This window comes from Octopus bimaculoides, chromosome 2 (assembly GCF_046866305.1).
Source record: "Octopus bimaculoides isolate indiv1 chromosome 2, ASM4686630v1, whole genome shotgun sequence".
In the NCBI taxonomy this organism is placed as follows: Eukaryota; Metazoa; Mollusca; class Cephalopoda; order Octopoda; family Octopodidae; genus Octopus; species Octopus bimaculoides.
Genome location: NC_142929.1, coordinates 116,246,666 through 116,260,858, shown reverse-complemented (window position 1 = coordinate 116,260,858; position 14,193 = coordinate 116,246,666). Strand labels below are relative to the sequence as shown.

At 35.6% G+C, this 14,193-nt stretch overlaps 2 protein-coding genes across 2 annotated transcripts in view; both read right to left on the bottom strand.

Annotated features, from left to right (window-relative positions):
• The window catches only part of LOC149137212 (paired box protein Pax-6-like), a 49,810-nt gene extending 40,379 nt beyond the window's left edge, over window positions 1–9,431 (bottom strand). The window contains exon 1 of the mRNA XM_089347524.1: window positions 8,716–9,431. The gene's annotated coding sequence lies outside the window, so the exon portion shown is untranslated. The remainder of the gene's footprint in view (window positions 1–8,715) is intronic.
• Window positions 9,432–10,507: 1,076 nt separating this feature from the next.
• On the bottom strand, window positions 10,508–13,907 carry LOC149137211 (ATP-dependent DNA helicase PIF1-like). The gene is made up of 2 exons (XM_089338935.1): window positions 13,259–13,907; window positions 10,508–10,515 (listed from the first exon to the last, which is right to left on the bottom strand). The coding sequence occupies exons 1-2, from the start codon at window positions 13,905–13,907 to the stop codon at window positions 10,508–10,510; spliced, it is 657 nt and encodes a 218-aa protein (XP_089195061.1).
• Window positions 13,908–14,193: the final 286 nt, after the last annotated feature.

Genomic DNA, 14,193 nt, shown 5'->3' with positions numbered 1-14,193 from the left:
ATCTATCTATCTATCTATCTATCTAGCTAGCTAGCTAGCTAGCTATCCATCCACCCATCCACCCATCCACCCATCCATCCATCCATCCACCCATCCATCTATCTATCTATCTATCTATCTTTCTTTCTTTCTATCTATCTATCTATATATGTGTGTGTGTGTGAGTGTGTGTGTGTGAGTGTGTGCGTGTGAGTGTGTGTGTGTGTGTATATGTATATATATGTGTGTGTGTGTGTGTGTGTGTGTGTGTGTGTGTGTGTGTGTATTCGACAGAATGAGATAACAAAGCCAAGGCTGTGAGAAGTTTTCAGGACATTTATAAGGAAACAATCTTACAGCTGTTTCTGGGATATTATGGATATCCCTTCATCAGAGACGGCGTAAGAAGGTTAAATAAAGGAAATATTTGAGTTCGACTTATTATTGAAAAGGCGGATATAGGGAATATAGAGGGAAATAAGAGAATGAAAGTAGAAATAAGATATATAAAGATATTGCAGTTGCAGTTCCATTATTCGAGGAAAATGGTGTATAGAAGTGGTAAAAAAGTTTCCTATACATAGTATGTAAGTTCCAATAGCAGTTCATGTTTAGTCATTTCAAAGTATGGAGCCGTGGAATCTGTGTTGCTCGTTCGAAAGGGCTTACACACACACACACACACACACACACACACACACACACACACACACACAGATATGTATATATGCATGTTATCATGTACGTACACTCATATGAAGTGCCATGTTAGTAAAGCTCCAGAGTAAAAGGTCACTATGTCAGCCTAAATAAACTATCACATTCTACTATGATTTTGAGTACTTTTTCCCTCATTCCATATTAGCAACCTTTCTCTTTTCTCTTTTCTCTGTCTCTGTCTCTCTCTCTCTCTCTTTCTCTGTGTATGTTTGTCTCAAAATTTCTCGAAACTGGGAAATAAAATCTAAAACACATAAATGAAGTGATTCCAAAAGACTGTCGAAACGGGTTTTCAACTGTAATATCTACAATATAGATTACTATAAGAACAAGGTTCATTAAGGATATACTACTGTTCTTCTGCCGCTGCAACACCAATTATAAATATTAATTCAAATTTGTCTACAAATATTATCACCAAATCGCCTGTAAACATTATTACCAGTTTATTTATAAATATTAACATCTGTGTGTTTACAAACATTATCATCTAATTCAGGGGTCGGGGAGCTTTTTTAAACATTTACTCCAAAATATATTCATTTACGCCTACGTTACCCCTTTGATTTGAAAAAAAGAAAACCATAGATTCTTTGAATTCAAAAGGTTTATTGAATCTATTTATATGGAAAATACAATTATAATTATAAAAAGTAAAAAATAAATGCGATAAAATAAATCAATATCCTCATTATGAAACAAAAGGATTTTTCTAGAAACTTTTTCACTTCAGGTTTTGGTGAAATGATGTTTCATCTTTGTTACAATTACATCAAAATTGGGGTATTCTGATGCCAGAGCAATCTGGATAGTCTTCAGGTCCAGTCGACTTCTCTGCTTTGCTTTTATGTTCATTAGAATGGAAAATCCTTGCTCGCAAAGGTAGCTTGTTGCAAAAGGCAGTAACTTTTTGACTGCTTCTTCATGCTAGAAGAAAAATTTCTGTCGTAACAAGGAACACATTTTTTAAATATAATTTTACTTACGTCTAATGAGTCCTCATTATCCCCAAGAATTTCATTTTTACCCCCACTTCGGGTAAGTTACCCTGGTTCGCCGACCCTGATCTAATTATTTATAAACATTATCACTGTTATTTCAATAAACATTACAATATGTTACTTTATAAATATTACCCCCAATCTGTTTATAAACGTGACATAAGTCTATTTATAAACATAAACACAAAGTTGTTTATAAACATTATCTCTAGTATGTTTATAAATATTATCGCATGTTTGTTAACTCAAATTTGTTTATAAACATAAACATTATCGTCAATATATTCATCCATAATATTTTATATCCATAATGTTTTCTCACTTATGTATGAAAGTGAGAAAATATTTCACAACTCATATGAATTTTGTGAAATGTTTTAAAAAAAGATAAATAAAGAGTGTCAAAATCTAAAACTTTTCTGAATAACAGAGAAGAAACTCCATTTTCATTTTACTTTCTAATCTCATATTAAAATATGTACACAGAATTACATCGTGCTAGAATCATTATAGTCATATACCGTTTTATTGATGTTTCTTTGATGTTGTAAAACTATTATATTGTTCAAGGAAATTTCTGAGTGTCTATGTCGGTAAAAGTTATTTAGAAAAGTCTGGGCATTTGCAGAAATTTGCTTGCCGTAGAGAGAAAGAGATTTTTTTCTCTAAGCCGAAAAGTTTGGCCCGAAATATCAGTATCCTTTTCACCTCAAAGTATGCACGACTGCTATACACTTTTAAGTGTCAAATAATATTGCAGTCGACCGAGAGTTCGCTCAATGACACAAGTTAACAGCAAAATTAAACATATGTATATTTTCAATAGCTCTCTCTGTTTGTTTGTCTGTCTGTCTCTTTCATACACACGCGCGCGCCCACACACACACGCACACACAATCATATGTACATATACACTTACATATTCATTGATTTCTAACTTGGATACAAATTTATTTTAAATTATTGTAGCACCAGTTAACGGAATCTACATTGTCACGATTATATTTAAAATCATCTTCACTGAGTTTATGAAATTAATCACAAGGTTTGTTCAAGAAAACTATCCGGTACTGTATAAACATTATCATTATATTGTTTATATAAACATCATGAACAGATTGTTTGAAAACATTACCACTGGTTCATTCGTAAACATTATCACAAGTTTGTTGGTAAACATGTTAGTTTATAACCAATAATATAAGTCTGTTGATAAATTATCACAAGTTCTTTACATTATCAGAACGTAGAAAACCGGAAGAAATACTGCAAGGCATTTTGTCCAACGAGCTAACAATTCTGCTAATCCGATGCGTTTAAATTTTAAAATACTTAAGACATGTTTGTTCATTTTTATTAGTGTTATTACTTAACTAACTCAAAGGACCATTGAGTCAGTACCCCAACTGATACTGCCATAGCGCTGACCATCACAGGTAACTTATCCAAGTATAATTGGAGCCTATTCTAAATAGCACTTAAAATCTACATTATAGCTCTAATGTAAAAAAATAAATAAATAAATAAAAGTTGATGGGTTTCATCTCAAAATCTACGAACTTATAATCCCAAACCCTACCAATTCTACTGTTTCACTCAAGTATATATTAATTTCCCACAATCATTTAGTCATTATTGAATTAAGAAATTAATTTAATTAAAATCACTTTTTGACGTAACTGTTTCTACAGCACCATACTCTCAAAGTGTTGAATGAAGGAATAAAAATCATAACTTAGAACCTGTAGTTACCAATTCCCGTACACAAACATATCTTGACCGTTTCTTTCATTGCAGTGTAGCATTCCAGAAAACTGAGTATAGAATACATGTTTACATTTTAAAATGCATATAAGCTAATTAATATGTCAATATTTACACACTCAAAGGTGTCGGGCGAAATGCCCAGCGGTATTTCGTCTGTTTTTACGTTCTGAGTTCAAATTCCGCCGATGTTGACTTTGCCTTTCATCCTTTGGAGGTCGATAAATTAAGTACCAGTTGCGTACTGGGGTAGATGTAATCGACTGGCCCCCTCCTCCAAATTTTGGGCCTTGTGCCTAGAGTAGAAAATAATATTTACACTCAAAGGCGGCGAGCTGGTAGGACGTTAGCACGCTGGGCGAAATGCTTAGCGGTATTTCGTCTGTCTTTACGTTCTGAGTTCAAATTCCGCCGAGGTCAACTTTGCTTTCATCCTTTCGAGGCCGATAAATTAAATATCAGTTGTGTATTGGGGTCGATCTAATCAACCGGCCCCTACACCAAAAATTTCGGACCTTGTGCCTAGAGTAGAAAAGAATATTTACACACTCAGAAGTGGCGAGCTGGCACAATCGTTAGCACGCCAGGCAAAATGTTAAGCGGCATGTAATATGTCTTTACGCTCTGAGTTCAAATTCCGCTAAGGTCGACTTTACCTTTCTGTCATACTTTCGGGGTCAATAAAATAAGTACCAGTTTATCACTGGAGGTCGAAGTAATCTGCTTAGCCCATCCGTCGATATTGCTGGCCTTGTGCCAAGACTTGAAACCAATATTTATACGTGCATAAATGCATAATCATACATACTTGTGTGTATCTCTATGCATGTATGTATGTATGTATGAATGTATGTATGAATGTATGTATGCATGTATGTATGTACGATATATATGTATTTGTCCTGGACATGACTTTAAACGGCATCCGATAGTGGGACCCTGGTAGAAGAATTACAGGGTTTTGAGGAGTATGGGATCACCTCTAAGCCACTATTGTTCCCAAGTCTAATCTGCATTAGAGCTATGCATTAACTATAATGTGAACCACTGGGAGTGAAGTACACCTAGTTTTAGATAGAACATTTTGCATGAACTTACTGAGTTTAGCAAGTGGGCTCACTCGGTCACGAGTTAACTTCCACCACACACACGCACACACACCCACACATCCACCCACCTGCTACCCCACCCACATATACACATATATGTCAGGTCGCTCTTGGGCGATACTGGTAACATGCACAGGCATCGCTTGAAAAAATGGTAAGACCTATTACAAAAATGGCTGGTCGTAGCCTTCGCATGTGTGGGACTTTCGATCAGGCGATAGCAATAGTCAAACACAAGTTTGAAGCTATCATGTATATATATCTTTTATCCTTTACTTTGTTTCAGTCATTTGATTGTGGCCATACTGGGGCACCGCCTTGAGGAATTTTAGCCGAACAAATTGACCCCAGTACTTTTTTTGTAAAGCCTAGTACTTATTCTATCGATCGCTTTTGCCGAAACGCTAGATTACGAGGACGTAACAAACCAGCACTGGTTGTCAAGCGGTAGTGGGGGACAAACACAGATACAAAGACACACAGATACACACACACATATTATATATATGTGTGTCGAAACTATAATGATAACCGTGGGGGAGCCGATGATGAAGGTATGTTGGATTGTTGATATGGCTGTTTTTGCATATGTGGAAAAGTATTATAACACTTCCTTTTAATATATATATCCATCCAACTATCATTTATCTATCTCTGTTTATATATGTACACGCATTCATGCATTATATTTAATGCCTTAATTAATAAGGCATTAAAACAGAATGACTCTCCCAAGCCACAACACTATATATATATATATATATATATATATATATATATATATATATATATATATATATATATATATATATAGTTGAAAAAGGATTAGAGATCTATACAAATCAAATTTTTAAATATAAAAATGGAGGTGGAAATAGCACAGAAGTAAATCTAAGACATTTCAATTTAGAAAGAATTTAATAAAGTAGCAAAATTATTTTAAAATTATATAATTATGTAATCTTAAAATCATTTTATTAAATTCTTTCTAAATTGAAATGTCATATTTACTTCTGTGCTATTTCCACCTCCATCTTTTATATATATATATATATATATATATATATATATATATATATATATATATATATATATATATATATATATATATATATATATATATATACATACATATACATATACAAAGCTCATCCACTTTGGAAAAGAGGGCACACTCAAACAGCCATATGCACTACCGTCGGGAGACCTACTTGAACCATCGGATTTTATCAGAGGCTAAGATGTAACTGTCGACAGCAACATTAGCTGGAGTGTGCGTATCAGCAAAAAAGTCGATGTTGCTCGTAGAATGTGCTCATGAATCCTCAGAACTTTTCAAACTAGGAACCATGAAACCATCATCCTTCTCTTTTCCACATTCCTTAGGCCCCCACCTCCAATACTGCTGCCTATTGTGGTCCCCCTACAAAAAACAAGACATAATGAGGATCGAAGTGCTACAAAGATCAATCACTAAAACAATAAATGGCATGACGGAACTTGATTATTGGGCTCGGCGTAAACAACTGAAACTCTATTCTCTGCAACGCCGCCGTGAGCGATACATTATTTGCATCATGTGGGAAATATTCCACCAATATTATCCAGATGATATCGGTATTATGTTTACAATTCACCCAAGACTAGGCCCCCTACAAAGGTCGAGATCACATAACATAAGAACATTGCGGCACAATTTCTTCACTGCAAATGGTCCGGCTCTTTTCAATGTTATTCCGAAAGAAACTAAAGTAGAAAAAGACCCCACAACTTTCAAACGGTACTTGGACAAATTCCTCCAGGAAATACCGTATAAACCACTTACACCAGGACACGTCTCAACAACTCTCTGCTTGAGTGGTCCGTGGTGTCCCGAAGTAATTAACTAAAAGACTTTTCTAGGTGGTGCTAATGAGTTAGTCATGGCCTGGGCCGATAATGGCCAAACCACACTAAGTTATCTAAGTTATATATACACACACGCGCGCATTAAGGCCTCGATATACGAGTTAATTCGTTCTCGGAGAACACTTGTTAAGCGAAAACTTGTAAACAAAAAATAAAACTCGTAAAAGCTCGTAAACCCGGAGTCTTGTAAAGCTGGTCCACGTAAAATGGAGTATTACTGTATATATATATATATATATTTAGTATATATCTATGCGAACGTATGCACACACACACACACACACACATCTTTTTCTTCTTTATCAGATGTATTATTTCTGGCTATGTACTTCGAATTTTGTTTATGTTATGTCTGATGCATTAACGATTGTCAGTCCAATGCAACTGATATAGCAAAATATATGTCACTTTATGATAGATTCTTAACTGATTTTACTAGTTAGCATTTTGTTCTTTGATTCAGACATTTGTATATATGGCAGAAGTTGGAGCAATATCTATGTCTTATCTCATATATACAATAATAAAACTTAAGCTACTACCCAAGTGATAATGATACTTCTTTTTCATTCTCTGTTGCTGTCAGACGAAGGGAAAAACTTGAAACGTAAGAGTCTACATCACACTATTTCTCTAAAATAGTTCTCTCGCAATGTTGACTGGAGAGTCAAAATAGTACTCTCACAATGTTGAATGAAGAGTCAAAAATCGGAAACTTTAGTTATCAATTCATGTGCACTGGTATATGTTAGATAGTTCTTTCGTTATAGTTATAGATAATTTACCTTCTTCATTACAATTGAAATTATCGAAATCTCCAACTGATTAATTAATGTCGGTGCACACCATAACTAGCTTCCTACAATGCCGGAGTTTTTCCCTTTATCGTAATAACTAACTAGAATCGAATATGCTATGAAAGACAAGTTGTCCGTTCATAGTTGGGTGACTGTCTATATGTATTTAATATGGATACCTAAGACTATCGAATTCAAATACCACGCTTAAAATAGCAACCAAAACGTCCCCAAAACCAGATCCTACCATCTGAAATAAAGGATACACTGGACAATATTATCCTTGATCTTATGCCTGCTCGATCAAGGAAGACCCGAGACTAAACAGCAATAATAACAACATAGAGTATCTACTTACAATATATCGGTTTATTACATAAGCACAAGGCCACAGTTTTTTGAGGTAGGAAGAAAAGGAAACAGTCGAATCATTCTAACTCCCTGAATGTCACGTTAATCTCATAATTAGTGCATTTTTATTCTCTGTTCATTATTCAATATATTTCTAACCCACCAATTCTTTCCTCTCTACAACGCTCTGTCAATGCCTTCCAGTCAAAATATCAGCCTGTAGAAGTTCAAGTTAAACATCAGCTATATCAATCCGGGAGGATTAAAAAGTTATGCACATTGACGTGTTGGGATCAATCAACCTCTAAAAATTCCTGCACTGAGAAAAATTATGGAATTTTTTTAATCAAGTGCGAAAATTTGAGAATATAGAAGGGATGATGTACAGGAGTCAGTGTTCATACTTTTCCATTGGAGGTTGACACAGTAAAATAAATCGTACAAGCTAAGCTGAATACAACATTTATTTGGCTTCACAGGAGAATGATGAAAAGTTCAATCGGAAACGTTAAGCATTTCTTCTCATGCGTATTAAACATATCTTACTTTTTAACCATAAATAATTTTTTGATAACATGAAGATTATGCAGACCTACAAACAACTGATAAACTTGCATTACGAAAAAGAATTAAGTACATGTATCGAAACAATAATTTCCAGCAGCATGAAATATAGGTCTCTTTTGACTTGGCACAAATTCCTCAGCAGTTTGTCTTAGACAAATAAAAGAAATGAACTGTTTTCTTGGGTTAGGAATGAGTACTGTAGTGAAGTCTCACTATGACATATTTCTTTTTGTTGCAGAAGATGATGTTGTTGATACTGTTGTTGTTGTTGTTGCTTAATCTCAGGTCAGCTCTGATCAAGCACGTCAAAATAATCAAGCCATTCCAGCGATAACTTCGTCACTGTATTTTCATACAATGTTTCCAAGACTACACTATCCAATGTGTCCTTCCTCTTTTAAGCTACTAAGATATGGTTTGACAAGAATAAGCTGCTATTGGTGCTCGTGTCGACTAGAAGCAAAAATATGGCTCTTTATAAGTATATTATTACAGATGGAAGTAAAACATTTTACTTACCTCCAATGTTGGTTTGTTTTCTAATAAGATATTAATAAGTAATTTGATGAAAATGAAAACTAGTAAACCGATAAAACTTCGTCAATTGCTGTAATTCACATATATTTCTTATAGTATTTTCTAGATCATTCTGTTTCCTTAGTTGTCTTTTCTAATATGCAAAAAGCAGAAATAATTACACAGCAAAGTCTAGAATTCATTGACTGGATGGCAGAGTCTTAAACGAAGAATATTCGCTAATAAATCAAATTCTGTTGTCTGTATCCATTTATGCAATTTCAATAGTTGTCTCCCTGTTGTTTAGTATTCTTCTGTATTCTAATGCCACTGCTCAGCAATTAAAAGTTAATAACCTGATAAACTGTGTTGTTTTTGTGGACTTCTCGATTTGTTTACCGGCGCCAATGACGTTCGAGCTGTTAGTAGGTATCAGAGTAAATGGAAGCGGAGATAAACGTTCAACAGTCTTGCCGACCACGTCAAACGAGATGAATAGGAACAGACAAAACAAACACAAGAATTAATACAATAATAACGCTAACAATGATAGTAGGAAACATATACAGTAACATGTATGCGTGCGTATGTATGTATGTATGTATGTATGTATGTATGTATGTATGTATGTATGTATGTTTATATTTTTATATGCACACATACACAGACACAAACCAAGAAGACAGACGGGCTTTCCCACGTGGTTATTTGAATAGAGAAAGGAAAAGACTTGTAAATAAGACGAAGAAAAGTATATTCAAGAAACTCATACATGCATATATATATATACATATATACATATACACGCACTCACACACATGTACACATACGTACACGCATAAAAAGGATACGAGATACAAAAGTAAACAGTAATAAATGTAACAATTATATAAGCAGATTGTGTTAACGCTTAATATCGCGTCATAAAGGTCAACTTTGGGTTAAAGTTAGTCTACCTCTCATCGGGGACTTACTTTACTTAACTCCTCTCTGCCTTCTTACCCATATATTTACTAATCAACAAAACAACCAGCCAGCCAACCAACCAGCCAACCAATCAATGTATTTACTTCCCACTGTCTATCAACCGAACTTTTACCTTATAGGCTTAGAACCTTCCAACTTTTGTTGAAAGTATTGGTCCCTCCCCTTCCTACAAGTATGATAATAGAATATATATTGACTGGTGTGGAGCTATTTAAAATCATACAGCTGGGTAATATGTTTGAAAATATGTTATTTGTTCAGCCAAGTCACGCCCTCTGTTAGTTAGAAATGATCTTGCATTCATGCTGCCAAAGAGAGAAGGGCACGTTTATTTCTTTTCATTCTCTAACCGTTAGATTAAACTAAACTAGGCCTTTAGGAAGTTGCATATAAATTATACATTAAAAACAGAACCAGTTGTGGTCTGTGTCAGCAAAAATTATATACTGAAGTTCATGAGTTTGGATTAGTTCTTACACCTTAGGAAGAGTATGTTACTGATATCTCAAGATTGATACTTTGTGAGAAAAGAAATAAACCCTTGCGCAAATGACTCAGTCTCTCTTTCCCAGAACATCGACGCTCTGGAATTCCCTTCCTGATCATATCTTACCCGAAGTAGATGACTTATAAAGGTTCAAGGGGGACATTGATAACATCAGTCACCTCTAAATTCCTCATAATTTTCAAAATTAATTCAAACATTTAAGAAGTGTACTTCAGTTGAAATGCAATCACAAAAGGTTTATGAAATAAGATGGGTTCCAAGTGTAAGGGATCTTCACCAAATTAGTGATAATTCGACTAGTTACTTCCCTATAGAGGGTAGAAAATCTAAGACAATAGTAACAGATCAGAGGGAACTGGTAATGTCACGTATCTCATGTTGTCTTCATGATGGCCTGGTTAACTTAAAAGGAGGGATTAATTTGAAGCTATTTTATAACGCCAATAAAACTTACCATTTTGAATATTTATTTAGTGGTTCGTTCATCACTACTTCAGCAAGTATATTGAAGGCATGCTTCACTGGCGAGATCATATTAAAATCGAAACATATCTGGAATTGTTTTTCATACTCGTTAGAAACAAACTGCTCTTAGTAATTGACTAATATTGTTTTTACTCTCATCACATTTTTCTTTCTCGTAAGTTTTTTTTTTAATGTATTAGATACATTAATACTAATTTAAGCATTGATATTTTATTTCAATATTTGATAAAAAAAAAAAAAAAAGTGCGGGGTTTCCTACATTATATCGACCGCAGTATTTGACTTACCTTAACTTCCCCGGAAGGATGAAAGGAAAAGATACCCCGATGAGATTTGAACTCACAACGTAAAGGGAGTGATTTAATATAATAAATTTTGATTAGTACTCTACCAATTCTGCCAAATTTCAATGATTGGAGATATTTCAGACATTACAGGTAAGTAGTGAAACAATTCAAAAATCATTTAATAGAGATAATTAAAATACTAAAAAAGACATAGGCATCTGGTTAAGACAGTGCCATAGTGGATAAGGACATTACTAACTTTGGTTCAACAATAGAGGCTCCTGATTCGAATCCAGCTTGGGTCCATGTACACATGACATCTAATGACGATCGAAAAAGCAAACCAACGGAAATGTAATGTAAATATGTTACAGTAAAAATATACTCCAAAGTTTTCACATTTTAGCATAAAGCATCCGACAGCAGGCGTGGTTCCGGGTTCAGTTCCCTTGCGTGGCATCTTGAGCAAGCGTCTTTCTACAATAGCCTCGGGTCAACCAAAGCTTTGTGAGTGGATTTGATTGACGGAAACTGAAAGAAGCTTGTCGTATATGTGTGTGTGTGTGCTTGTGTGTGTGTGTTTGTCCCCCATCACCGCTTGACAACTGGTGTTGGTATGTTTCTGCCCTTGTAACTTAGCGTTTCGGCAAAACAGGTCGATAGAATAAGTACTAAGCTTTAAAAAAAAGTCCTGGGGGTCAATTTGTTCGTCTAAAACCCTTCAAGGCTGCGCCCCAGCATGGCTGCAGTCAAATGACTGAAATAAGGGAAAGAAAAAAAAAGAAAAAAACGGAAAGCAAGCCATTTGATACGTAGAGTAAATAAAATACAGTAAATAAATTTATTCACTAAAGTTTTAATTTTAATAACAAGTCATCTTATCCAAGACATTTTCATATTGAATCATATTTCGTGCGCATTGATCGTTCATTATTATTAAAATCGTCGAATGATCTTCTCCATTTCCCTTTCTTTCTCTTCTTTCTCACTTTTTCTGGGTCTTATTATCGTGTAATCCTCACATTTCCAAATTCTGTTTTATGCACTTTGCTATCTGTTTTCTTTCTATTCTTCGCCGCCTTATCATCCTTTATCTTCGCTCTCTGTCAGTCCATCTATCTCTTTGTCTGTATATCTGTCCTTCTCTCTCTCCTCTCTCTCCTCTCTCTCCTCTCTCTCCCCTCTCTCTCTCTCTCTCTCTCTCTCTCTCTCTCTCTCTCTCTCTCTCTCTCTCTCTCTCTCTCTCTCTCTCTCTCTCTCTCTCTCTCTCTCTCTCTATATATATATATATATATATATATATATATATATATATATATATATATACTGTGGAGGCGCATGGCTCAGTGGTTAGAGCGTCGACCGTACGATCGTGAGATTATGAGTTCGAATCCCGGCCCGGGCTGCGTGTTGTGTTCTTGAGCATTTTGTTCTTGCTCCAGTTCACTCAGCTGTAGAAATGAGTTCTGACGTCACAGGTGCCAAGCTGTATTGGCCTTTGCCTTTCCCTTGGATAACACTGATGGCGTGGAGAGAGGAGGCCGGTATGCATGGGCGACTGCTGGTCTTCCATAAACAACTTTGCCCGGACTTGTGCCTAGGAGGGTAACTTTCTAGGTGCAATCCCATGGTCAGTCATGATCGAAGGGGGTCTCAGGATATATATAGTAGCTGACGTACGCGGTAATTTCCGTAAGAGCGGAGCTTATCCCTTGGTTCCGTTCTCATAACTGTTTCGCTAATCCAATAACAACAATACAAAGTATGTAGCTCTTAAAACGGTTTTGGGGCATTTACAGAGAATACCGAACTGTCTTACACAGGATCTTGTTTTTAGGAATTCCCAATAAGTTATGGATACCCAAATTGTGAAGTCAGTTACGTAATAACATGAAATTAGTTACCCGATAGTTAGAATTCAAATAAAGTAGCCCCCGAAAAGGGCTTTAATGCGTTCCCAGAGTATATAGAACTCAGGAGGAAATACCAATAAGGTATGTATACCAAAATCGGGAAGCATTTTATGTAATAACAGGCTAATCAAATATGAGATAATAACAATTCAAAGTGAATAACTCTGAAAAGGGCGTTCCCAGAGGATATTACCCTCAGAGGCGCTAGTATTGAAATAGATTTAAAATGAATGTAAAAACAGACTGACGTTTAGTTTTACAGTAGTCATACAAATAAATTTGAATGTAGATTTTAAAATAAAGTAACATGTAGATTATCAATATATTTACAACACTTACAAATATTACAGTTAAAAAATAAATACCTGATGATTTGGTAAATCTTATTAAGTTTGCAGAGCTTCTTGATAACCAACATTTTTGGTCTTTCCTTGAGGGGGCGGCATAAATAAACAAATGATTAGGATTGCCGACTCTTGAGCATCCCACATAAAGTTGGCCATGGGAGAAAACTTGTTCTTCAATGTTCAGACCTACAACGTTCAAGGACTGGCTCTGGGCCTTCTTGATGCTCATTTCAAAGCTCAGTTTCAACGGGAATTGCAGGCGCTTGTATTGGAAAGACATATCCGAGGGAATAAGTGGAACTCTAGGAATGAATACAGGCTCACCGCTTGCTTTACCAGTCAAAATTGTTGTCTCCAAGAGTGTTGATATCATCTTCTTTACTATAAGTCGTGTGCCATTGCAAAGCTTTGATGCATCGAGGTTTCGAAGCAGCATAACTGGTGCCCCAATCTTGGGGTGCAAGTTGTGAGGTGGGAGGCCAGGTGGTGTTAGACTATTCAAGAATTCAGCTGGATAATTCACAGCTTCATCGATGTTGAGTACAGCATCAATGGAATTGTACATGTGACGCTTACCTGCTACATTCTTTAGAGCTAAAATGGCACGGGTTTTCAGCCAGTTGTGGTCTGTAAGCTGATTCCTCTGGTTAGCAAACACCTTATTCATTAGTTACTTTAAATTAGATACATATGTCCAAAAGTAAGCTAACCCGGCCATCCTTCTTATGTCTTTATTGCCCACAAGGGGCTGAACATAGAGGAGACAAACAAGGATAGACAAAGGGATTAAGTCGATTACATCGACCCCAGTGCGTAACTGGTACTTTATTTACCGACCCCGAAAGGATGAAAGGTAAAGTTGACCTCGGCGGAATTTGAACTTCTGCTCGTGATCAGAGATGCACTTGTCGTCAACCAATAAGGGACATACTTACCTGGTTAAGATCAAACAA

Coding starts and splice junctions, on each gene's coding strand:
- LOC149137211 (XM_089338935.1), bottom strand. CDS start 13,907: ATGAATAAGGTGTTTGCTAACCAGAGGAATCAGCTTACAGACCACAAC.